This window comes from Chiloscyllium plagiosum, unplaced genomic scaffold, assembly GCF_037043375.1.
Source record: "Chiloscyllium plagiosum isolate Xiang-an unplaced genomic scaffold, Cpla_swu_hap1 HiC_scaffold_1, whole genome shotgun sequence".
NCBI classification, from domain to species: Eukaryota; Metazoa; Chordata; class Chondrichthyes; order Orectolobiformes; family Hemiscylliidae; genus Chiloscyllium; species Chiloscyllium plagiosum.
Window position 1 is genome coordinate 1598525 of NW_028270139.1, and position 25863 is coordinate 1624387.

The 25863-nt window shown below is 41.2% G+C and overlaps 1 protein-coding gene across 4 annotated transcripts in view; it reads left to right on the top strand.

The window, feature by feature from the left end:
* rnf175 (ring finger protein 175) overlaps positions 1–25863 on the top strand; it is a 51969-nt gene that overhangs the window by 15264 nt on the left and 10842 nt on the right. For 3 of the 4 annotated variants that reach the window (XM_043700182.2, XM_043700184.2, XM_087998553.1), the window contains exons 5-7: positions 18313–18420; positions 19024–19144; positions 19244–19377. In XM_043700182.2, the coding sequence (XP_043556117.1) occupies positions 18313–18420; positions 19024–19144; positions 19244–19377 (363 nt within the window). The remainder of the gene's footprint in view (positions 1–18312; positions 18421–19023; positions 19145–19243; positions 19378–25863) is intronic. The other variant, XM_043700185.2, reaches the window with a different exon arrangement.

Consider the following 25863-nt stretch of genomic DNA (forward strand, 5'->3'; position numbering starts at 1 on the left):
ACAGATATTTTGCATCAGTCTTTATTTGCTCATTTTGGAAGGAGAATAAAAACAGAACTCAAATATAAAGACAGCTGTACATGTTGTTTGGGGAGACATGGTGTGCTTAAGTCCCATGGTTAGGGTCAGAATCACACTGCCCCTCCCAAAAGCTTTTGATTTAATAAATTTGATTGACTTGCTCCTAAATTTGAGTATTATTGATTTTACTACAACTGTTTGTGGACCACCCCAGTGACTCTGAATCCATAGATCAGTCTTACACTAATTACAAGCTTACATCTACACCAATTCTTCCAAGAGAAAATGGGGATATTGGTTAAAGTCTGAGGTTGTTAACCTCTCTAAGGCTAGAGGGCTGCAGAGTACCTAATGGACAGAGGGTGCTGTTTCCCAAGCTTGTATTGAGCTTCAAACAAGCCATGAAGAAGACGAGATATCAATGTGTGTGAGAGATGGAGAATCAGTGGTACTTGGCTGGAAGAGTCAGATCTATGGCATAGAATATAGCCTTTCATGCTTTGGCATCGCAAGATCATACCTAAATACTACCTGAGTGTTTTAAGGGTTTCTGCCCTCTACCACCCTTTCAGCTAGAGAGCTCACGATTCCCACTCACCTCTTTTCCTCACCTCTTTTCCTCACATCCCCATAAATCTCCTGTCTTTCATCTTCAACCTAATGCTCCCTGGTCATTGATCTCTCCACTGAGGAGAAAGGTCTCCTCATCTACCTGATGCCCCTCATTTTTATACATCTTTGTCATGTCATCTCTCAAACTCGTCTGCTCCAAAGAACACATCCCCCATTATCTAATCTAATCTTCATAATTAAAACTGTCCAACCCTAGCAACGTGCTGGTAAATCTCCTCTGCATCTTTAGTGCAATCGTTTCCCTCCTATAATATAGGAGAAAGTGAGGACTGCAGATGCTGGAGATCAGAGCTGAAAAATGTGTTGCTGGAAAAGCGCAGCAGGTCAGGCAGCATCCAAGGAGCAGGAGAATCGACGTTTCGGGCATAAGCCCTTCAGGAATGAGGAAGGTGTGCCAAGCAGGCTAAAGGAGGAGGGACTTGGGGGAGGGGCGTTGGGAATGTGATAGGTGGAAGGAGGTTAAGGTGAGGGTGATAGGCCAGAGAGGGGGTAGGGGCGTAGAGGTCGGGAAGAAGATTCCAGGTCAAGAAGGCAGTGCTGAGTCCGAGGGTTGGGACTGAGATAAGGTGGGGGGAGGGGAAATGAAGCTGGAGAAATCTGCATTCGTCCCTTGTGATTGGAGGGTTCCTAGACGGAAGATGAGGCGCTCTTCCTCCAGGCGTCATGTTGCCATGGTCTGGCGATGGAGAAGGCCAAGGATCTGCATGTCCTTGGTGGAGTGGGAGGGGGAGTTAGTGTTCAACCACGGGATTGTTGGGTTGGTTGGTGCGGCTACACTGGCACCACCCCCCACCTTTTGCTCCGCTACATCGATGATTGCATTGGCGCTACCTCGTGCTCCCATAAGAAGGTTGATCAGTTCATCCACTTTACTAACACCTTCCACCCCGACCTCAAATTTATCTGGACCGTCTCAGACTCCTCCCTCCCCTTCCTAGACCTCTCCATTTCTATCTTGGGCAACCGACTCAACACGGACATTGACTATGAACTGACCGACTCCCACAGCTACCTAGATTACACCTCCTCCCACCCTGCCCCCTGTAAAAACGCTATCCCATATTCCCAATTCCTTTGCCTCCGCCGCATCTGCTCCCAGGAGGACCAATTCCAATACTGAACAACCCAGATGGTCTCCTTCTTCAAAGACCGCAATTTCCCGTCTGACGTGGTTGACGATGCTCTCCACCGCATCTCCTCCACTTCCCGCACCTCTGCCCCTTGAACGCCGCTCCTCCAATCGCCACCAGGACAGAACCCCACTGGTCCTCACCTACCACCCAACCAACCTCCAGATACATCGTATCATCCTCCGTCATTTCCGCCACCTCCAAACAGACCCCAGCACCAAGGATATATTTCCCTCCTCTCCCCGATCAGCGTTCCAGAAAGACCACTCCCTCCGCGACTCCCTCATCAGGTCCACACCCCCCACCAACCCAACCTCCACTCCTGGCACCTTCCCCTGCAACCGCAAGAAATGCAAAACTTGCGCCCACACTCTTTCCCCCCCCCACCCCACCCCCCCCTCACTTCCCTCCAAGGCCCCAAGGGATCCTTCCATATCCATCACAAATTCACCTGCACCTCCACACAACCCATTTACTGCATCCGCTGCACCTGATGTGGCCTCCCCTATATTGGGGAGACAGGCTGCCTACTTGCGGAACGTTTCAGAGAACACCTCTGGGACACCCGCACCAACCGCCCATGACTGAACACTTTAACTCTTAATCATTTTATCTACTCGTTCCATTACATTAAAGGACTGGTGGACATGGATACCAAAGTCCCTCTGATCCTCAGTGCTCCCCAGGGTCCCATTGTTCATATATTTACTTGCCTTTTTTGTCCAGCCCAACTGCATCATTTTACGCTTGTCTGGACTAAATTACATTTGTCACTGAACAGTCCATCTGACCAGACTATCTATATACTCCTGTAATCTGAGGTTATCTACCTCAATATTTATTACCCAAGCAGTTTTTGTAACATCAGTGAATTTACTGAGCAATCATTCTACATTCAAATATAAATTATTTATATTTACCACAAACAGCAAACAGACATTCCTACAGGACCTCGCTGGACACTGGCTTCTAATCACAAACTCCTCTCAACCATCACCCCCGCTTCCTGCTTTCAGTCAGTTGTGGATCCAATTTGCCAAATTTCCTCGAATTCCATGGACTCTTAGCTTTGCTATCAGTCTCCCATATGAGCCTTATCAAAACCCTTGATGAAGTCCAAGTAGAATACATGAAATGCATTGCCCTCTACACACGCAATAACTACTCTGAAAAATTCAATCAAATTGGCCAGACATGACCTTGCCTTTAATAAAACCATGTTGACTGTTCTTGAATAATTTAAGTGTAGGTTAATTTTGGACCTCAAAATTCCATGCAATAGTTTCGTTAGTCTGAGTGACTTGTAGTTGTATGGTTTATTCCTTCCTCCCTTCTTGAATAACAATACCACATGGCTCTCCTCCAGTCCTCTGGCACTTCTGCAGTGGTCAGAGAGGAATTGAAAATTGCCAGTGCCTCTATCCATTGCTTACCTCACTCAGCAGCCAGGGTTACACTTCTTTCTTGCCAAATTCCCTTTTGCCTTAACTGGCCTGTACTTCCTATGCCTCCCTGACTCGCTTACTGTTTCTAATTTTGGCTCTGCATCTCCCCGTGCTGAACCTTTTCTCTGGATCCCACGTTTCTGCCAAGTTACTTCTCTACTTCGACATGGAACCAGAATCAATCCAGAGATTACTACCTTTTGAGGTCCTTTTTTTTGATTGACCTCGTAGTTCCCCAAGTTCTACTTGCAGAACCTCATCCCTTTTCTACCTGTGTGTACCTCAACCTGTTTGCCTTCTCCATTTCAGGATGCCCTGTTAGCCAGTGACAGCGTGATCCTGGTACCAAGGAAATAACGTGTCCTGCTGTAGCCCACTTTATAGCTATCTATTCCTGTCTGTTCCCCTAACAACTGAATCCCCCACCACTGTAGTCCTGCCATTCTTCATTCCCTCTTGTACAGTTGATCCTCCCATTATGCCACGAATTTGGCTGCAACTGTTTTCTCCTGCACAGTCAATCTCCCCCACCAGTATCCAACACTATATATCCTTAGAAGTGAGATGACTGCAGGGGACTCCTGCATTGGCTGCCTTCTGCCCTCTAATCTGGCCCAATAGTCACCCATCCCCTTTCTCTTTACCTGTGGTGTGAGCACCTCACTGAACGTGCTATCCATGACAAAGTATTGTGGTTGCTTCATGGTCAATTCACCGGTAGCTCTGAAATGCTGTTAGCCAGTAGCTGCAGCTTGACACACTTGCATGCATGGTCACTATGAAATGCTGTTAGCAAGGTTAGATCTCATGGAGAAAAGGGAGAACTAGCCATTTGGATACAAAACTGTCTCAAAGGAAGAAGACAGAAGGTGGTGGTGGAGGGTTGTTTTTCAGACTGGAGGCCTGTGACCAGTGGAGTGCCACAAGGATCAGTGCTGGGTCCTCTACTTTTTGTCAATTACATAAATGATTTGGATACGAACATAAGAGGTACAGTTAGTAAGTTTGCAGATGACACCAAAATTTGAGGTGTAGTGGACAGTGAAGGATAGGATGAATAGACAGTCTCTTTGTTCAGCAACACTCCCTAGGACCTTATCATTACGTGTATAAGTCCTGCTAAGATTTGTTTTCCCAAAATGCAGCACCTCACATTTATCTGAATTAAACTCCATCTGCCACTCCTCAGCTTACAACAGGATCTTGACCAGATGGGCCAATGGGCTGAGGAGTGGCAGATGGAGTTTAATTCAGATAACTGTGAGGTGCTGCATTTTGGGAAAACAAATCTTAGCAGGACTTATACACGTAATGATAAGGTCCTAGGGAGTGTTGCTGAACAAAGAGACTGCGGAGTGCAGCTTCATCGCTTCTTGAAAGTGGAGTCGCAGGTAGATAGGATAGTGAAGGAGGAGTTTGGTATGCTTTCTTTTATTGGTCAGAGTATTGAGTACAGGAGTCATGTTTAGGCTGTACAGGACATTGGTTAGGCCACTGTTGGAATATTGCGTGCAATTCTGGTCCCCTTCCTATCAGAAAGATGTTGTGAAACTTGAAAGGGTTCAGAAAAAAATTAGAAGGATATTGCCAGGGTTGGAGGATTTGAGCTGTTTTCCTTGGAGCGTCGGAGGCTGAGGGGTGACCTTGTAGAGGTTAACAAAATTGAGGGGCATGGATAGGATGAATAGACAGTCTTTTCCCTGGGGTTGGGAATCCAGAACTAGGGGGCATAGGTTTAGGGTGAGAGGGGAAAGATATAAGAGACCTAAGGGGCAACCTTTTCACAGAGGGTGGTACGTGTATGGAATGAGCTGCCAGAGGATGTGGTGGAGGCTGGTACAATTGCAACATTTAAGAGGCATCTGGATGGGCATATGAATAGGAAGGGTTTGGAGGGATATGGGCCAGGTGCTGGCAGGTAGGACTAGATTGGATTGGGATATCTGGTCAGCATGGACTGGTTGGACTGAAGGGTCTATTTCCATCTCTATGACTCTATAACTGAAACTTCTATGATTTGCCACATAGTACACGAGGGGCATTGTACGGTCTCTGCTGCCATGATCTCTGTTTAGCTCTTTAGTTCCTTTCCTTTTTAAAAACAAAAGAAATGGTTTGTATCAGCTTATTGTAATGGCTCTGAATCTTTAATCAAAAAGGAAGTCCAAAAAGATATGAGAAATACACTCCTACCACTTAAACATTGTGTTGGACTGGCATGTTCACTGCATTGCAGGACTGCTGCTATTTGCCATCTGTCTTTCCTGTAGCAGAGGAAGAGCTCATTCCTACAGGGCAGGATAGCTGAAAGGACAAATGCAAACAAACACATCACCTTTCCCACTCCCCCAACTCTCACTGTCCAAACTCAAGACATGGGTCTTCAGCTACACTTGTTTGCCAGAAGCTCTGGTTCATGCATGAAGACTGAACCAAGGTATGCACCAGAACAGTCCTACCATCTGTGTTTAATCTTCCAAATGTAGAGGAGATCACATTTTATACAACCAGTATAGTACAGTGAATTGATAGCTGAATAAGCAAACCTTTTTTATTCAGCTGAACTGAGTGTTTGGGGCCCTGGAGAATGGAAAAGATCTCCAGAGAGGGATATGTGCACGGGAGTTGTATCTTTGCTGAGGATAGCTACTTTCCATGTGCAAATGGAACAGTGTCATAGTGATGCCAGATCACATGGAACTCGAGCCTGGATCTATGGGACTGGAGATATGGCTCTTCTTACCATCTCCTGTATACAGTAATGTTCAATAAAGTTTGTTACTGTTCACTATAGAAGGTAGAAAGCATATTAGTATATAGTAGCAATGGTAATTAGACCTATAGAACCAGAGGTGAGTGTTGTAAGAGCTGAAAGTGAAACACAGTAGCAATAGTATTATGGGAGAAGCCATTCGGCCAGGCCAGCGTTCTGAACCCAGAAGTGAGGGAGTAATGCTCAACAGTAGTTGAGGGCAGCAAATGTTGGACTTTCAGGGTCATTTGGGCACTGAACCACACAAATGGAGAGATGTACAGAAGCTGTAAAAAAGCATAGGAGCAGTGGCAGGGTACGCAGCAAGCAAGAGGGAGCAATCAATAGGCCACAATGAGTAACAGACCTCCTTAAATCTGAAGTCCATGGAGATGAATCAACTTGAGAGAGGAAATCAGCATAATAATTGGTCGGAAAGAAATGAATGTTTCAGACACCATAGCCCACTTTGCAGGTTCACCAATGATGGAGAGAGACTTGCCCTTACCAGGTCACATAGAAAACAGGATGTCCCTGACTAGACTGTGCATTGGATAAACTAGTGACAGCTAGTGAAGCAATTAGGGATGGGAAATAAATGTTGGCCCAGCCAACAATACTGACATCCCATGAATGTGTTTTTTTTTAATCTCTTTTTTTAGGAGGTACGTTTTTTTTTGAAAAGGGCTGAAGTATGATTTTGTCACCTTTGACTGAGCTCGTTGACAACATGCAGCATCCATTGCAAGCAGAAGAATAATGTTCCATGAAAGAGATCTTTTAACTCTAATTAAAATCACGTAAAAGCTGCAATGGATTCATAGCAAACAATGAAAAGACCTACAAGAGCTAACTATTCAGGTTCTGGAACCACAATCTGCCTTGGAAAAGCTTAACGTTGAGTTTCAAACATCTTGATAATTTAGCAGGGACTGCTGACCAGAAAGTCCAGCTGTTGGCAATAGTAAAGCAGCAATCGGAAGAAATGTCTTTATTCAGGGGCACAATTCTTTTGCTCTCAAAGGCAGTCTTTTGGTTTTCAGATAGCCTTTTACTTAAGGTGGCAATTCACCCAATAAATGTGTATTTGTGTTACAGGAATATTTGGATTCAGCAGAATTATTAGAAGGGTTCATCAATATCCTCCATAGTTAACACACATGGAAAGAATTAATTTCCTAGACACCACACTATTTAAGTTGGTGCAAGACAACAGGCATTAGTTAGCAACAAATTCTCTTTTCAAAAAATTGACATTTATACACACAAATTCTATCACCATATGCAGGTCTTCTGCAGACCTGATGTTATGTTTCTGTCACGTATCGACAAAGCTGGAACACATTTTAACCAGGCAGTTTATGACCCTTTTCTTCAGCACCCAAGATCTTAATCTTAGATTTATATTTAACACTTAACGCTCACAATCATATCCAGCACACTTTTCTCTGGGCAAGTGAGGACTGCAGATGCTGGAGATCAGAGTCAAGGAGTGTGGCGCTGGAAAAGCGCAGGCGGTCAGGCAGTATCCAAGGAGTAGGAGAATCTGTGTTTTGGGCATAAGGTGGGCATTTTCAGGCATAATTCCTGATTAAGGACTTACGCCCAAAACATAATTTCTTCTGCTCCTCAGATGCTGCCTGACTGGCTGTGCTTTTCTAGTCCAGTTTTCTCCCCATATGATAGACCTTGAACATAGTTTTAAATTAGAGATTCCACATTTGTTTTCAAGAAATTACTGAATTAGCAAATTACAGGTTTTTCTGGCTCCCAAATAAAACAAAGAACTGCAGGTGCTGGAAATATGAAACAAAAACAGAAATAGTTTGGGAAACTCAGGTACAGCAACATCTTGGAGAGAGAGCAGAGTCAACAGTGACCTGTCTTCAAAACTGTTAATAGCTGGCAAAAAGTATATGTGCTGAAGGCAGGATGAGTTGGAGGTAGAGGTTGTGAAGTGTGAGTAGATGGAGACAGATACCAGATAGAGAAAGACAAGCAGATAAAGGGATGGGTAATGGTCAGCTAGAGAGAAAGAAAAGCTGATAATGGGGACCATAAGTAGGTGGAAATGGGTTAGCTGCGCTGAAAGCAGATCATGTTATGTTGAGGCAAGGTTTCTGGGGAGTGGGTAAAGGACGAGAGGAAGGTGTTCAGGTTCTAAAATTATTGAACTCAGTATTAAGTTCTGAAGGCTGCAGGATCCTCGCGGAAAACAAGATACTGTTCTTCCAGATTGCATTGGCCCTCGCTAGAGCACTGCAACAGACCCAGGACAGAAATGTTGGGCAGGGAACAGTGGGTTGTTGAAGTAACAGGAAACTAGAAGCTTGGTCATTTTTGCTGACAGAACATAGCTTTTGTCTCCCCTTCGTAGAGGAGACCACAGTGTGAGCAGTGAGGAATTGTGGCGTTGTAATATCTGATCACATGGAACTGAAGCCTGAATCTATTCTCTCTCCCCACCTGTGCGCAAACATCGGAACATGGGTGCGCTGCCCTGCCATTCTAGATCATTGCTGATATGTTATATTTTCCAGCCCTATATCCATCACCCTTAATGTCATTAGTCTCCAGAAACATACCAATTTCTATCTCATTAATTGATACTGCTCAATGATTAAGCTTCCACGGAGCTCTGGATTGGAGAATTCGGAAGGTTTACCATCCTCTGAGTGAAGAAACTCCTTTTCTCAATGGCCTGCCCCTTATCCTGAGGAATTGACTTGGATTTTCCAGTGGCCAGATAATTGCTTTTGTAGTGTTGGTAGGAAATGCACATCAGAACCCTACAGAATCCCCACTGTAGACTCCAAGGAACTACCTGATAAACTGAAGATTCCAGTGGGCATTTCCCCTGCACTTGGATTCTCCATAGAATCCATTTAAATTGGAGATTTATTTGCAGTTATTATTGGTTGGGAGAAGGTAGTTGACCTAGGAATAACAATTAAACTGACCTACCCCCAAAAAAAGCCTCATCATTTGAACCCACCCCCTACCCACACTACATCTACTTGATCCCTTATACCTTGAAATTGAAATTCCCTACTACACCCAGTTGCTCCCAGTCTCTCTCTCTCTCTCTCCTCTTTCGCCACAAAACATACTGAACCCAATAGTGTAATCTGCCTGCAGTCACACCAGAATCTCCCTTCTTGCTGTAAGCCCTGATGCACTTCTTTTTTCCTTCACTAGAGCCTAAATGCCATCATAACATTTGCCTTCCCACCTGTTTACTGCACTTGAATGTTGAGCATGTTGGAGCTATCTGCAGTTAAGGATGGATTTGATACTTGGGCAAAATTTAAATCCGAAATCTGTGTGGAATAAGCTGGAGCTGACAGTTGCTAAGAAAAGAAATGAGTATGAAAATAGGTTTTAAAGCCATGTTAAGCATAAAGAAGGAAGTGGAGAGCAATGAAGGTGAACAATAAGAGACAAAAGTCCAGTCCCAGAAAAAAGCAGAGCCTCTTCAAGGTGGGTATTTCTGGAAGGGAAGTGATCATAGTTAATGCTAAACGAAAGCAAAATTCTATGGATGCAGGAATTTGAAATAAAAACAAAATATGCTGGAAACATTTAATGTGAAGCAGCATCTCTGGAGAGAGTTGATATTCTGGTAAATGACATTTTCATAAAATTTGGAAGATGTTGGGATTAAACAGCTTTCAAATAGATGAAAGACCAAAGAGGGAAGAGAAGGGTGGGCCAAAAATCGACAGAAGGAAGATTTATGATATGGTGAGGGCTGAGACATGGACAATGAAAGGGCAGAGTCATTATGGTACAGGTTGTATTGAAGTGATAATCTAATTACAGAAACAAACATAGAGTGCAGAGAAGGTGTAAATGCTGACAGTAGAGCAACAGAGAAGAAAAGCAATGAAAATCTGGTGAAGCAAGTGTTTCCATGACCCAGAATATGGCAGAAGAATTAGCTGTCAAGTGAAAATGTTTAATGACTTCCACTGTAGTTTGGCCAATCATACTCCGATGTAAACAAGTACATTCTTGTATACCTTATATTTTTCTAATTAATGTATTTTTAGAAGACCTGACTTTTAGATTCACTGCACAACAAACATTAATATAGTGTATTTAACAACTAAAAATAGTTAAGGCTTTTCACAGATGTGTTTAAAAAAAGTTGAAGCTGAACCAAAGCAGCTAAGATGTAATAAGGTGGATGATCAAAATGTTGTTCAAGGATATGAATATTAAGGAGGCTTTAGGGCATTTGCATTTGTAAGCATGTTGCGGCACGGTGACTCAGTGGTTAGCACTGCTGCCTCATCGCATCAGGGTCCCAGGTTTGATTCCAGCCTCTGGCGACTGTCTGTGTGGAGTTTACACATTCTCCCCGTGTCTGCGTGGGCTTCCTCTGGGTGCTCCGGTTTCCTCCCACTGTCCAAAGATGTGCAGGTCAGGTGAATTGGCCATGCTAAATTGTCCATAGTGATAGGTGCATTAGTCAGAGGGAAATGGGTCTGGATGGGTTACTCTCCGGAGGGTCGGTGTGGACTTGTTGGGCCAAAGGGCCTGTTTCCACATTGTAGGGAATCTAATCTAATATTAAAAATAATCACAGTGCTAATGAACAGAGTGCAATAGGAGGTGTATCCACAACCAAAAGTAGAGGTGTTTGATTTTCAGGGTTAATTTTCAGGTGAAAGAGTTATAAAACTTGAGGTTAGAGATACTGATGATGAAGTGTGTCTGGGGATGTTTTTGAAAACAACAGTTTTAAATTGATGTGAAATTAAACAGCCCTTCGCAGTTCTACAGATGATCTAGAAACAATGGTCTGGACTTTGCAGCTATGTGAACATGGGAATGTCAGCATTCTGCATCATTACTTCTCCAATATGGACAGCAGGTCCTCTATCTGCAAATGTGCAGAATAGTGAAAAGCTAGAAGTTACTATCCATGATTATTATAATCTCCTTGGGATGCATTGGCAACCATCACTGCTGTGTAGTCCTTAAACACTCTGCAAATTGACTGAAGTTTATACTTATACGCTATCTCGCTATAAATATCCTTGAAAAAGTCACACCTTGTTGAATGAAACATAACTTCATAATTGTTGATAATTACTCTCAATGACTAGGAAAAGTTCACATTATGTAACACATCACATTCCTCCATTAGGTTACATTTCCAATTAGTATTCTTTTAAGTTGGCTTTTATCTTAGTCCATTCAATTTATTTGTTTTACACTCTTAGCATTTAAGTTAAAATTTAAAGATAATTAAATGCTTTAATTTCCTGATTGAAACCATATTCACTGACAGTCAATGTGGTTAGCTCCTTCATTCCATACTGACATCACTGTTGCTGGGCTCCTGAAAATCCCATGACTTTGTACCCGTTTAACTGCCATCAGGCAAATGGTAATCCTTGTCTTGGAGATTGCTAAATCTTTTGTAGGCAGATTTTCTAGAAGTCAAGGGTGAACAATATTGCTGCTGACTGTTAAATATAAATGCAACATTTTAACAATGAAACTTCATTTTTAAGAGTTTTAGGAAAACCAGATACATTGTTATGTTTTGTTCAATTTTTAAAATTTTCTTGATGTTTCATTGAATTGTTTTTCTTAAATGTTTCACTCTTAAAGTCAGACCAGATCCCATTGACTACACAAGTTTAAGAACATAGCCTCAGAATTTGAAATCTTGATTTCACTCAATCGTGATCAGTATAAGATATATTACTTGTGAAGATGTTATTTAAATGAAGAAGGCCATCACATTGTACCTCAAGTCTGTTGATTGTTTGGAAGCATGCAATGAGCATCTACTAGCATGTGAGCTCAAGTTGTCTGAAATTTCAATAAGTAATAAACAAAGAATTTGGATGTTGGAGTTCTGAAAGAAACAAAAACAGAAAGTCATGGAGAAACTTAGCAGGTCTGGCAGCATTTGTGGAGAAAGAGTTAATGTTTTAAGTCTGGTGACTCTTTCAATAAGGAATGATTTTATTTATGTCATTACTGATGCTCATGCCAAACTTTTTTTCAGATACCCCATGATCTCAATTGTCCCTCCCTAACTGTAACACCACCTACAGCCCACAATAATCTCTGCTTTCCTCCAGATATAACTACCTGCCCATTCCTGATATTCATTGCTTCACCATTGGCAGCTATGCCAGCAACTACACAGTTCATAAGCTCAAAGAGCCACTGCCTCTCTGCCTTTCTGTCCTCCTTTAAGGCGGTCATTAATACCTACTTTCTTAAATCAGCTTTTGTGCGTGTTCTTATATACCCTTTATGGTTTCGTGTCTGAATTAGAGTGATGATTGCTCCTGTGAACTACCTTGAGATATTATCTTATATCAAGTTAATAGCAAGTTTTGAGAAGATTTGTAGCTCAGGTTGAGGTTCTGGATATAGGTTTGCTTGCTGAGCTGGAAGGTTCATTTTCAGACATTGCATCACCATACTACGTAACATCTTCAGTGAGCCTCTGGACGAAGCACTGCTGGTGTTTCCTTTCTGTTTATATTTTTATGTTTCCTTGGGTTGGTGATATTATTTCCTGTTTTCTTTCCAGGGGATGGTAAATGGGATCCAAGTCAAACAAGCAGACAAAACTGGTCCACAAACCTTAGCCACTCTCCCCTACATCAAAGACATTTTAGAAATGACTGCTAGACTACTCAGACCCCTTGGCATCATGGTAGCCCACAAACCCACCAACACACTAAAACAGCAGCTAATGAACTTGAAAGACCCTATGCAGACAACAAGCAAAACTAATGTCATTTACAAAATATGCAAGAACTGTAACAAACGCTACATTGGACAAACAGGCAGAAAACTAGCCACCAGGATACATAAACATCAAGTAGCTACAAAATGACATGACCTTCTCTCATTAGTATTCTTAGGTACAGATAAGGAAGGATACCATTTCGACTGGGACAATACATCCATCCTAGGACAAGCCAAACAAAGACATGCACGAGAATTCCTAGAAGCATGGCATTCCAACCAGAACTTTATCAACAAACACATCGAGTTAGACTCCATCTACCACCCCCTGAGAAAAGGAACAGGAAATGGTGTCACCACAGGAAATGGTGTCACCACCAACCCAAGGAAACCCAAACATATAAATAGAAAGCAGGAAATACTAGCAGTGCTACGTCTGGAGGCTCATTGAAGATGCTTCCTAGTATGGTAATGAACCTTCCAGCTCAGCGAGCAAACCTACATCTGTATCAAGTTATTAGATAATACACTTTGAAATACAGGTAGCTCTCCTATAACACACTTTTATTAAAAGTGATTTGGCTGCAATGCGATTTATGAATTGCGGACTTTATTTTTTTAATAAAGCGAACTCCTGTTTGCTGTTACTGCAGTTCTAACCCCTGCACTAGCTGAACAGCAAAACCCAGCCTCAGGATCCTCTGTGTAAAATGCACCCTCAGTGTGTTCAGCTAAAACAGGAATGCAATCAGCTCTGCAAACCTTGAAAACCAGCTTGTAACTGGGCATTGCAATCTACATTTAGAAGGAACCTTATTTGAAACTGGGGAAGAATCTTGAGGACGACTGGACTTGCGCGTTGGTATCATGTAGTTAGTCGGCACATGTCCTTTCTGGTGAAGAGCTTGGTGAAAGGTACAGTGCCGTAGTCAGTGACTGTAATGTTAAAGTGTTACATTTGCTGTATTATCTCATTTAAATGTGTGATTTAAAGATTTACTTAGATTGTGCTATATTTTGTGTTAGGTTAACTACTATTTTTGTTTTGATTTTTACTGATATTTTTGGTGGTTCACCCCAACCCTGTTTTTCCTATAGGCCCCATTATTTATATTATGCAATTTTTCATAACACTGTGTCGCACGGGAATGCAACTACTGCATTATAGAAGAACGACCTATATATTTAAATTTGAATGTGCAATGTGCATGATCCCTATCAGTATTTTAAATTGTTTCTATTTATGAGAATCTGGAGTAATGTCAAATTGGGAGGTTCTGGAGCAGTTCAAACTGTCAAAACGGTAAGCTACCTTTATTTTCACTTTGTGGTGCCAAAGCAGCATGGTGCACTTGTTGAAAATAATTTCTATATTTAAAAATTTGATCATCTCCTTGCTTCTGTCACAATTCACTTAGTAGCACTCTTGTCTTTAAGTCAGATAGTGAAGCCTTATTCCAGGATTTAAGCATCCCAATCTGGGTGACATTTTAATGCAACACCAAAGGAATGCTGCACTTTAAATGGATGCTGTCTTTCTTTTGAGATGCTAAGTCTAGGCTTTGGCTGGCCTTTCATGTAATCTATTAGATTAACATGACACTGTTTGAGGAAAAGCAGGCAAGTTTTCAAATATTATCTCATACTTTCTGTGAAACCTTGCTTTTCTTAAATTATATTTCACATCTTTATAAAGATATTTAATATTACTTAGAGAATTTAAGTTTTAAAGGATTGTGGAGGAAGGAATTTATTTCAAGTTTTGTAGACGTACCTGAAATAGTTTCTTTAAAAGAGTTCATTGGAAATTTAGTGGGCATTGGCGATACTTAAACAACCTCTCCAAGAAATCATATGGCTGATTACTGCTTTCCTACTGGAATCATATGGCTGATTACTGCTTTCCTACTGGAATCATATGGCTGATTACTGCTTTCCTACTGGAATCATATGGCTGATTACTGCTTTCCTACTGGAATCATATGGCTGATTACTGCTTTCCTACTGGAATCATATGGCTGATGATTACTGCTTTCCTACTGGAATTATTTTGAATAGTGACTGCTTGGAGAGGTTCCTGTTTTATCTGGTTTATTGGAGAAAAGCTCATGAACAAGCAGTTGAGTTGGAGGGAAGCTGGGTTAGCAGTTGAGATTGTGAAGCCTATGAAGAACAAGCTGAGTTGGAGGAAAGGTCATACAAGCTATCCAGCTGATCTCCCATTTCTGAAAATAAAGCTCTCTGAATAGGTTTGGGTGAAACCTATTTGTTCTTTTGAATGAGAAATTGAACAACACATCGCAAGATTGTATGTCCACAGCAAACTGTCTGAAAGACCTTTTTAAACAACCGTGCATGATTAGTGGTGTAATCGCTTGTACTGAAAGATCAAAGCAACAGACTCCATTACATCCTAAACCTGATACCTTTATCTTCAAAAATAAACATTTAGCTGAAGTTTTTCAGAAAGCCAATTTCAGCAGAGAAATCTGTTGTTTTAAAACTAATTTTTCTGCTGAGAATGAGAAGGTTAGTGAGGTGGGGTGTGTGTTCATTTTGTATTTATTTCATTAAAATATCAAGGCAGGTGAGGTGGCCAGAAGAAAACAGGCTGTTGCTCATGCCAAGCACCCTAATGGGTGATGCTGATGAAGTTTATGCCTTGCTTGCTAAGAAGGCTTCTATAGTTTGAGATGGCATGAAAGGCTGTACAAGATGCCTACAAGCTTAATTTAGATAAATCTGAAGTGGTGCATTTTTTTAAGACAAATCTTTTGTACACTTAATGGTAGAACCTTGGGGAGTGTTGCCGATCATAGAGCCCTTCTGGTGCGGGTTCATTGTTCTTTGAAAATGGAGTCCCAGGTAGACAGAATAGTGAAGAAGGCATTTCATACACTTGCCTTTATTGGTCAGAGCATTGAGTATAAGAGTTGGGATGTCATTGTTGATTAGGTCACTTTAGGAATACTGCATTCAATTCTGGTCTCCTTGCTATAAGAACTTGAGTTCAGAAAAGGATGTTGCCAGGGTTTGAGCTATAGGTAGAGGCTGCATAGGCTGGGGCTATTTTCTCTGGAGCGTCGCAGGCTGCGGTGTAACCTTATAGAGGTTTACAATATCATATGGGGCATGGATAGACTGAATAGACAAGCCTTTTTCACAGGGTAGGGGAGTCCAAAACTAGAAGGCATAGCTTTACAGTAGGAGGGGAAAGATCTAAAAGAAATCGGAGGTGCAACATTTTTACACAGGTGGTGGTGCATTTATGGAATGAGCTGCTAGTGAAAGTGGGGGAGGCAGGTACAATTACAATATTTAAAAGGCATCTGGATAGGTACATGAATAGAAAGGTTTGGATAGATATGGGCCAAATACTGGCAAATGGGACTAGATTAATTTAGGATCTGTTTCCATACTGTACAGAAAACAAGTTGTTTCCTGGGGTTTACAGGCAGACATTTAAGAATATGCAACCTGGGCAGACTTCTATAGTATTTGAGAGGGTAAAGCAAGATAGCTGATCATTGGATGAGGTTGTTAAAGATAGAGACTACATTTGAGTCCTCTAGTGAAGTAGTTGTCCATAAAGAACATAAAACTTCAATCCCCACATTAGTAAGAACCCTTAAAACCTGTAAAAACAAGAATTTTGCAAAAGCAAGATAGCAACAAAATGAACTACTATGAGCTGGTCCAAAAATCCAAGTTTTTTTTGTCAGCGTATAAGCCTGAAAAAGTTAGAAGTGGTAAGATGAAAGGAAGAGAAGTCATCAGGGATGAGAAGGGAATGCTGGGAAGACAGCAGGATCTCATCCTCGGGTCAGAAAGGAAGGTGGTGAGGTTGGAAGTGATGTCCAAAGGCCTTAAGAATTTTAACTGTCACAAGGTGGGGCCCCTTTGTGCACATTGCTGGAAGGTGTGGGTTTTGGGGTACTTAAGATCAGTATGAAGAAAGAAGCCCTGACTGAGAACACTCTGGACTAAGCTATAGCTCTGACTGCTGCTGAGAGAGCAAATATAAATACTGCTGTCAGTGCAAGGAAATTAAAACAAGATGCTTGGGAGTTGCAGGGAAAGTAACTCATTCCTGAAATCAAGTGAACCTATGGTTATACTTGGAGATACAGGAGCCACTCAAGACGCTTGCTGGGGAAAGGCATGACTTTACCAATAGACTAACATGAATGACAGATTTTTCATAAATGGTTTTAGCAAGGAGTATATATACCTACCTTTATATTGGGTGCATCAAGTGTGTAACCTAATGTCTGGAATAGTAACTGCATTCCAGGGTTTATCCATACATGGAGTTGACTTTACTCCTGAGGAAGAATTGGGCAAGAATGAAGGTTGTAGCTTTTTCAGCTGTAATGGGAAGGCCAAGTGAAGTAAAGGAAAAAGAGCAGTTGTGGGAGAAAGTTTGTATTTGTTTTTCATCATGAATAGCAACCCAAGCAATTGTTAAACAAAGTACGTTGTTGGAGGTTGAACCAATGTCATATATTTTGTAAGATACTTTAGATACTCTGAAGGTCATGCTCAATGAGTCCTCTCTAAGTGACATTTCTGAATCTGTTAATATGCTGTTTAACCTTGATTGTATCAATTGGAAACAGAGATTATCAACTTTCAAACGGACATTCAATAGAAATCAAAACAATCTGGTATATATTTATGGAGTCTCGTGGTTACTAAAAAGTCCAGTGACTTCCGCAAAGCAGCAGTGAAAGTGGCTTTCCTATTTGGTTCTACCTAACTTTGAAAATTTGTCTTTTCCAACTTGAAATTCATCTAATCAAAATTTGAACCCACCTGAATGACAAGCATCTTAGTTACGTTCATCGGAGTTACATTCAAGTTACACACTGCATCAACTGTGGACAGCGTGCAGTGCCATTTTTCACATTGAAATAAGGATCATTGTCAACTTTCCTTCATTTTCAGTATATTTTTGTAATTCAACTGTAATGGCTGAATATGTATCCTATCAATTCCTATATCTCCCATATATGTTTTAGTACATCGTAATGCTTTTCATTATTCAGAAATAGCTGTCATTAAGTATAATGTTGGTGACCCCTGGTCTTGGGAGTAAGAGTTCACTCTTTCAGCCTCAATCATGGCTCATTTCATATTTTACAATCACATCAAAGCAAATCTCCAACTGTTATATGCTCTGACACATCCTGAATTTGAGAAAGATGTGATATAAGTTTCTACCCCTTTTGTTTTCTTCAAGTTCTATTTATTTGGGTTGTTTTATTTTGGTATCAAATCATTCAGTTCCATTGACAGTAAATAACTTTTAATATATCTGTCACCTTTGCTATTTGATCATGCAAATGCATAGTAATGCACTCAAATCCTGATGATATTCACTGTTGCTTGCTGTTGTTTTTAACTCCTGTACACCGTATAAAGTTTTGCCATTTTTTTGATTAGCTTTAATAATTGTTTCTTCATTCTGCAAATTGTAAATGCTTTAAGACTTCAAAAATTAAAGGGTTCAGATCATTGTAAAGTTCATGCCTTTTTTTTGTTTGTCAACATTAAAATGTAGAAGACTTACTCCTGAATCTTCCTTTATATATTAAATCAACAGGATGGTCTACAAGTGGTTTCTTCTCATCTACAAAATAAGTTATGCAGTGGGCATTGTAGGATATTTGGCAGTAATGTTCACAATGTTTGGCTTCAATTTATTCTTCAGGTATGGTATTTTTGGGATGCTTTATTAACTATTTAAAATGATGCCTTGTTCATAAATGCAAAACATAGTGTTTAATTTTTACTCATGTTTCAGCCACAGAATTTATTGAAGCATCGATTGTTTCATGAGGCTGCTTTTCAATGAATCAGCTTCAGTTTTTCTGCTTAATCAAATTGTAGTACGATATACTCGTGGCTGATGCTTTTTGGTGTGGTTTTTCATTCATTGTCCAGGTTTGTCAGTGCAGCGGTTATAATTAGTTTGTTTCTTCTAAGAGTTTGTGTCACCAAACAAGTTTTCTGTAGTTAAGACTTTGGAATTATTGTATGTCCTATAAATAGGTGCGGGGTATTAAGAAATTCATGGCTTTATCACTTCAGTATTTCTTGACTTTAAAGTAACAGCAATCAAGGACATTTTGTGAAAATTATAGGGCAGAGCCTGGAATGGGACATGTGATTTTTTTGTCTTCGGTAAAGTTTAAAAATTCAGCTCAGGATACATGGTTCCTTGTTTAATAATGTATTAGAAACATTGTCATTTGAGCACCAACCACTGGAGCTGAAAAGCTGATGGCTCAATTTTCGTTTTCATTGAACATAGAATAAAGACTGAAGACTCCATGGATTTTGGTGTAATTTTGCTGTTCTATGGCTTGTATTACGGGGTTATGGGAAGAGATTTTGCTGAGATTTGCTCTGACTATATGGCTTCCACTATTGGAGTAAGTAATATTTGTTTAGCAAGGGAGTTATCTCTTTTTAAAATAAAATCAATTTCATATTTTGCTCCATAATAATTGCTATTGTTTTTCCATGTACAGTTCTATAATTTTGGTAGATTGCCATCCAAGAATCTCTCTGATGACATTTGCGCCGTGTGTGGTCAGAAAATATTTGTGGACATCAGTGAAGAAGGAATCTTAGAAGATACATACCGTCTCTCATGTAATCATGTGTATCCTTTTTGGGATGTGTACCCCTTTTCAGGTGCTGTTACAAGAATTAATTTAATCAGGATTTCTGTTTTTGCATTTTAGGAGGAACAAATGTGTGGTGGTCACTAGATTCAAATGTACATGATATAAAAAGCTGTAGTACTTATTTATTTCTGGTGATGGTGCTACCAAACTATCAGAGTTTCAGAATTCAATGTTTACTGTTTGTCATAGTTTAGTTTCTTAAATTTTGTTCTGTATATTGGAGTCAATATTGTGAAATTTATTTTACTTAATACAAGTAAAGTTGCCATAGTCCTACCAGATTGTATGGCTGCTCTCTCATTAGAGAGGGAGAGAGAGTGGGGTAGGAGGGGGAAACTGGTGTTTATTGTGAGGGCTGCCATGCCTCAGGTGAAGAGAGTAGTTGAGAACGAAAGTCCTTCACAGTAACCTCAGCTGGTATAGATATTCAACCCGCACTGTTCATATTACTCTACATTACAAACCTGCCATTCAGCTAACTGAGGTAACCAACCATTAATTTCATTCACTGTAGTTTGACTATATTTGTAGGTCACATTGGCCCATGGCCAACTTTTAAATATTAAGTCACTGCCTTTTTCACAGACTTACTGGTCTTTAAGTACGATGAGCCTTTAGATTATGCTGCCTTCAGTATGTATATACAGCTCTGCACACGCATTGTTAATTTTTTATATTAGAAGCATTTGGAACAGCTTGGATTTTCCAGTAACTAAAAAATAAAAACGGGAAATTAACTTTGAAGTTATCAGGCCTTCCACATAACAGCCTGGAAGCTTTTAAAATAATTTTTGGACTCGCTGCAGTTATAGCACATTTGGTGTGATGCAAGTCCAAAGAATTTAATATTTCTTAATTTCTGGAATGTGGGCATCACTGGCATGGTTAGCATTTACTGTCTATCCTTCAATGTTCGAGAGATAGTAGTGAGGAGTTGTTGCTGGGTCAGGAATTTGAAAACCTTGACTCAACCATGATAAAGAAATGCTGATATGTCCAAATCAAACAGAATGCTTGAACGGTCCTTGAAGGTTTGTCTAAGAATTACTGGTGAGTTGTTGCACTGCGTCTTGTTGAAGGTACACACGACAGAGATGCCACATCATGCAGAAGTGGAAAAGGTGGTTGACAGCTTGCCACCAAGTGTCAAATGTGTCTTCAATGTGTCAGGATTCTTGATGCTTGCAGCCCTAGCAACAATCTAGTTGAGTAGAATAGCCTTTATTGTCACATGTTAGAGTCAAAAAGTGTGGCACTGGAAAAGCACCACCAGTCAGGCAGCATCCAAGGAGCAGGAGAGTTGACGTTTCGAGTATAAGCTCTTCATCAGGAAAGCTCAATGTTGACTGTCCTGTTGGATGCTGCCTGACTGGCTGCGCTTTTCCAGCGCTGCACTTTTTGACTCCGATTTCTAGCATCTGTAGTCCTCACTTCCTCCTTTGTTGTCATATGCACTGAACGAGTATAGTGAAAAGTTTAAATGTCACCAATTACAGTGCCAACTTTAAATCCAAAAGTACCTAAGCACAACTTCAATAGTTTCAAGTCTTAGAGAAATAAAATGTCCAGCATTACTGATATAAAAGTTCAGTCCAACAGACCATGCTGGCACCTCAGTTCTGACTTCTGCTTTGATAAATGTAGAAAGGCTTTGAGTCATGACAATAACACCTGAGTCATATTATTGCACAATGACCCAGACCTTCCCATATAGGCTGCACACAAGTTGACTCTTTAAATTACATGCCAATTTAAAGGAGTTCTGCATGCCAACAAATCGTACTTTTCAAAAACAAAATGGAAGGTAAATCACTCCCTGCACAATACCGAGCGTTTGACCTTAAGAAGCTACAGTATTTGCAGGCCTCTCTTTGAAATCTGTTATCACCAATCTTCTCAACAAATCAGTCTTTGACCCCTACTGACATTGCAAACCTTTACCCTGCCAATCTTACTTTTCACTCTCAAGTCTTTGGAAGTGTTTAGATTAGATTAGATTACTTTACAGTGTGGAAACAGGCCCTTCGGCCCAACAAGTCCACACCGACCCGCCGAAGCGCAACCCACCCATACCCCTACATTTACCCCTTACCTAACACTACGGACAATTTAACATGGCCAATTCACCTGACCTGCACATCTTTGGACTGTGGGAGGAAACCGGAGCACCCGGAGGAAACCCACGCAGACACGGGGAGAACGTGCAAACTCCACACCGTCAGTCGCCTGAGGCGGGAATTGAACCCGGGTCTCTGGCGCTGCGAGGCAGCAGTGCTAACCACTGTGCCACCGTGCCGCCCATGTTGTTGCTTCCCAAATTCATTTACGTGTTTGAATTTCCCCAGTCAGGTTTGCATGTTTATCATGGCACAGAAACCGCTCCTATCTTTGTTACATGACATCCTACGTGAATGTAACTCACCCTTGGCCTGTCTGCAGTCTTTGACACTATTGACTACACCATGCTCCATCAATAATCCTCCACCTTTATCTACCAACCAAGTATTCTAAATTAGTCTACTCCCGTTTGACAGCATTTGGCTTTTCCTCACCACCTTTCTTAAATAGTAACACCATGTTAGCCAACTGCCAGTCTCCCGGTACCTCACTGTGACTAGTAATGATACAAATATCTCAGCAAGGGGCCTAGCGATCACTTCCCCAGCTTCCCACAGAGTTCTAAGGTACACTTGATCAGGTCCTGGAGATTTATCCATCTTTCTGCATTTTAAGACATCCAGCACCACCACCTCTGCAATATGGACATTTTTCAAGATGTCACCATCTATTTCCCCACATTCTATATATTCCGTGTCTTTCTACACAGTAAACACTGAGGCAAAATAATTGTATCGTATCATCCCTATCTCCTGCTGTTCCACACAGGCTGCCTTGGTGATCTTTGAGGGACCCTATTCTCTCCCTTTATTTGTCCTCTATGTATTTATAGAATCCCTTTATGTTCTCCTTAACCCTATTTGCCAAAGCTTTCTCATGTCCCTTTTTCTACCCTCCTGATTTCCCTCTTCTAAGGAATCTCTTGAAACTTGACGTACCTCTCATTACATTAGGACTAGTGTCAGTACTAGAAACTTGGCTGGTGGTGCTATATTCCTCTGAGAGTCCATCACCCCTGACACTTTCCAGAACTGCATATTTGTTTGAAATGGGGATTTTCACGGGAGACTCCTGTACTAACTCCCTCTCCTCCTCCCTCTCTCTCTTTATACTTTTAAAATTTAATCAAGAGACAGATCTCAAAAAAACATATAATCAAAGAAGAATCCACTCTACTCACTATTGTAGATTTACATAAAACAGCAAGGTTACACTTAAAAACCACACACTTACCTGCTCCCATGCTGTGAGCTCCTCCACTTCGGTTCCTCCAAGGTCAGCTGTGAATTTCACTGTTAATTTTTCTTCGATGCACTGTGATATCCAGAGTTCCTTTAACTCAAGCAGGCAGTAGCTGTACAGATTCACTGCTGCGTCAGACCGCAGTGTAGGTTTCTTTTTCGTTTGATTCACTGACCATGTGCTCACTGCCTTTATCTTTCTTCCTCCTTTTAAAGTGCCATTGTTTTGATTATTTTTCCCCCGAAGTTCCAAACCAATGTGCAACAGCTTATGAAACAGTAAGTACTGCTTCTGGAATTCAAGGAAATCAACTCCAACACTGACACTGCCTGCAGAAAGGAGCAGCTCTTACAGCCACAGTTTTTTCCCCATCCTCCATCCGGGATTGTCCCAGTTTAATATTGGTGCATCTCCCAATTTGCAGTAAATTTTAAGTTAGTCATGTCTGTTCAGGCCATTTCGAGCCTCAATGATAATCCCTGGGATATGCTTTTTATCTACACACCCCACCCTTAAACTAAAATAAGTATACCCTACTTCAACCAAATTCTTATTACATCTGAATTAGATACAAACAACTGAACAAGGAGCTGGAGTTGGCAGTTCGGTTTCTCAAGTTTGCATGTGACATGGCTGATCTGATCGTAATCCCAAATCCATATTCCTGCCTTTCACGTCTTGCTCAACAAGAGTCCATCTACCTTTGCCTTAAAAATATTCAAGGACTCTGCTTCCACTGCCTTTTCAGGAAGAGAATTCCAAAGAGAGACAACCTTCTGAAAGAAAAACTTACACCTCATCTCTGTTTTAAAAGGGTGATCCCTGAATTTGAAACAGCGACTCTAATTTTCTAGACTCTCTGGTTAGAGGAAACAGCCTCTCTACATCGGGCAGCACGGTGGCACAGTGGTTAGCACTGTTGCCTCGCAGCGCCAGAGACCCGGGTTCAATTCCCACCTCAGGCGACTGACTGTGTGGAGTTTGCACGTTCTCCCTGTGTCTGCGTGGGTTTCCTCCGGGTGCTCCGGTTTCCTCCCACAGTCCAAAGATGTGCAGGGCCAGGTGAATTGGCCATGCTAAATTGCCCGTAGTGTTAGGTAAGGGGTAAATGTGGGGGTATGGGTGGGTTCGCTTCGGCGGGTCGGTGTGGACTTGTTGAGCCGAAGGGCCTGTTTCCACACTGTAATGTAATCTAATCTAATCTAATATGTCAAAGATCTCCCAGGATCTTGTGTTTGAATCTTACTATTCTAAACTCCAATGGTTACAGCCCTACTCTGTCCAACTTTTCCTCTGAAGACATCTCAATCATTCCAGGTATTAGTCTGGTCAATCTTTGCTGAACTGCTTCCAATGTATTTAAATCCTTCTTTAATTAAGGTGACCAATACTCTGCACAGCAATGTTCGCTCAAGGTAGCCATTCTGTTCTGTGTATGGGGATTGGTGAGGTAATGCATACTGCAGCATTTATTCCGATTACAGAAATGGCTACCACACACTGACCTCAAAAGTCTGCACAGATGAAAACAAAGTTACAAGAAACACTGGTGCACAGTACTTCAAATGGGGTCTTATCAGTGACCTATCGCAAACTTTGAAAACCTATATAAATAAAATACAACTTTCTCAGTTGTGCATTCAATTCTCCTCACAATAAATTATAACATTTCTATCAGTTTAGGATAGCTGGTCAGTGCGGACAAGTTGAACTGGCGGATCTGTTTCTGTGCTGTATAACTCTAACTCTTACTAGCAACTTATTTCCCCAACTATTTCTGATCAAACCATTTCTGCATAGTGATTTCCTGAACCAGGTCATCTCTAACTATTGCATCAATGCCATGCTAATTCAAAGTGCAACCCTCTACCTTTACCTAGCTTCCAACTTTTGGATTTGCTCTCCTGGCTTGACTTCACCCCTTGGTTTGCCACATCTACTCAAGCTTGATTTCTCACTTCCATTGTTTAGTTTGACCACCTTCTATTTTTCTATTTAGAGTTTGCGAGAACTCTGGTCCTGGCAAGGCTGAGGTGTAATCTGCCACAATGATACAGGCCCAACGTTCCCTTATGCTAATGGCAAAGCCTCACAAACTGAAACCCACTTCTTCCATACCAGTCTGACTAGGTATTGACTACTTTTATGTGTTCTCTGCCGATGGTACGTGGGTTAGGTAATAATGCACATTATTATTGTGGTTTTGCTCTTCAATTTGGTGCTTAGGTCATCTTTATAAACAGAACCTCTTTGCTAGTTTTACCTCCACCCGTCTCCAAGCCCATATTCCCTTCCAGACTTGAGCAAATGTCTCAAATCCTGACACTGATAGGCAATTTAGTTTTCTGTGCAAGTGCTTACAGCAAGACAAAACAGTATCTACTACTCCCACACACACCCCCCTCACTAAACTATCCCCTACTACCCCTACATTTGTCATTACTCTCACCTCATGAAAGATATCTTGAACCAAAGTGCCCTGTTCAGTCTGCTGCTCCTTCCGAGAGAACTTGCTACAGTCCTCACAGGCAAGTACCTCAAACTTACTGGTTAGTTGCAAAGACTAAGGTTCTTACATATTTTCTTCGCCTGTATCTGCTTCATTAAGGTTGTACCCTCCTGTCCCTACCACAGAGTATCAGGATGCTCTATCCAAAGGGATTTTGCCATCTTCTGGAACAAAGTTTCCAGGTCTGTCTCCCCACCCTATGTGTTACAATGTCTTCAACTCGATCTCTACTGGTTCCTATTTGTCCACCACGTTTGTTATAACCTCAAAGTTTTCTCTGCTTATTAGCGTGTGGTAACAGGTATAATCTGGAGATTATAGTTAGTTTCTTCCACAACTCCCTCGATTCCACATGTAGGTAGAATTCTATTCATGGTTATTTATCCTCCTTCCACAGAATGCTCTGCAGTTGCTCAGTGACAGCCTTGACCGCAGCATCACAGAAGTAACATAATATTTTGGATTCATGACTTTGACTTTAGAAGTGCCTGTGTATTCCTGTATCAAAAGCCTTGTGACTATTGCTTTTCCAAATTCATTTGTTATGGACCTGACCAGACCTCCTCAAAACATTTCAAGGAAGTAGCCCAGA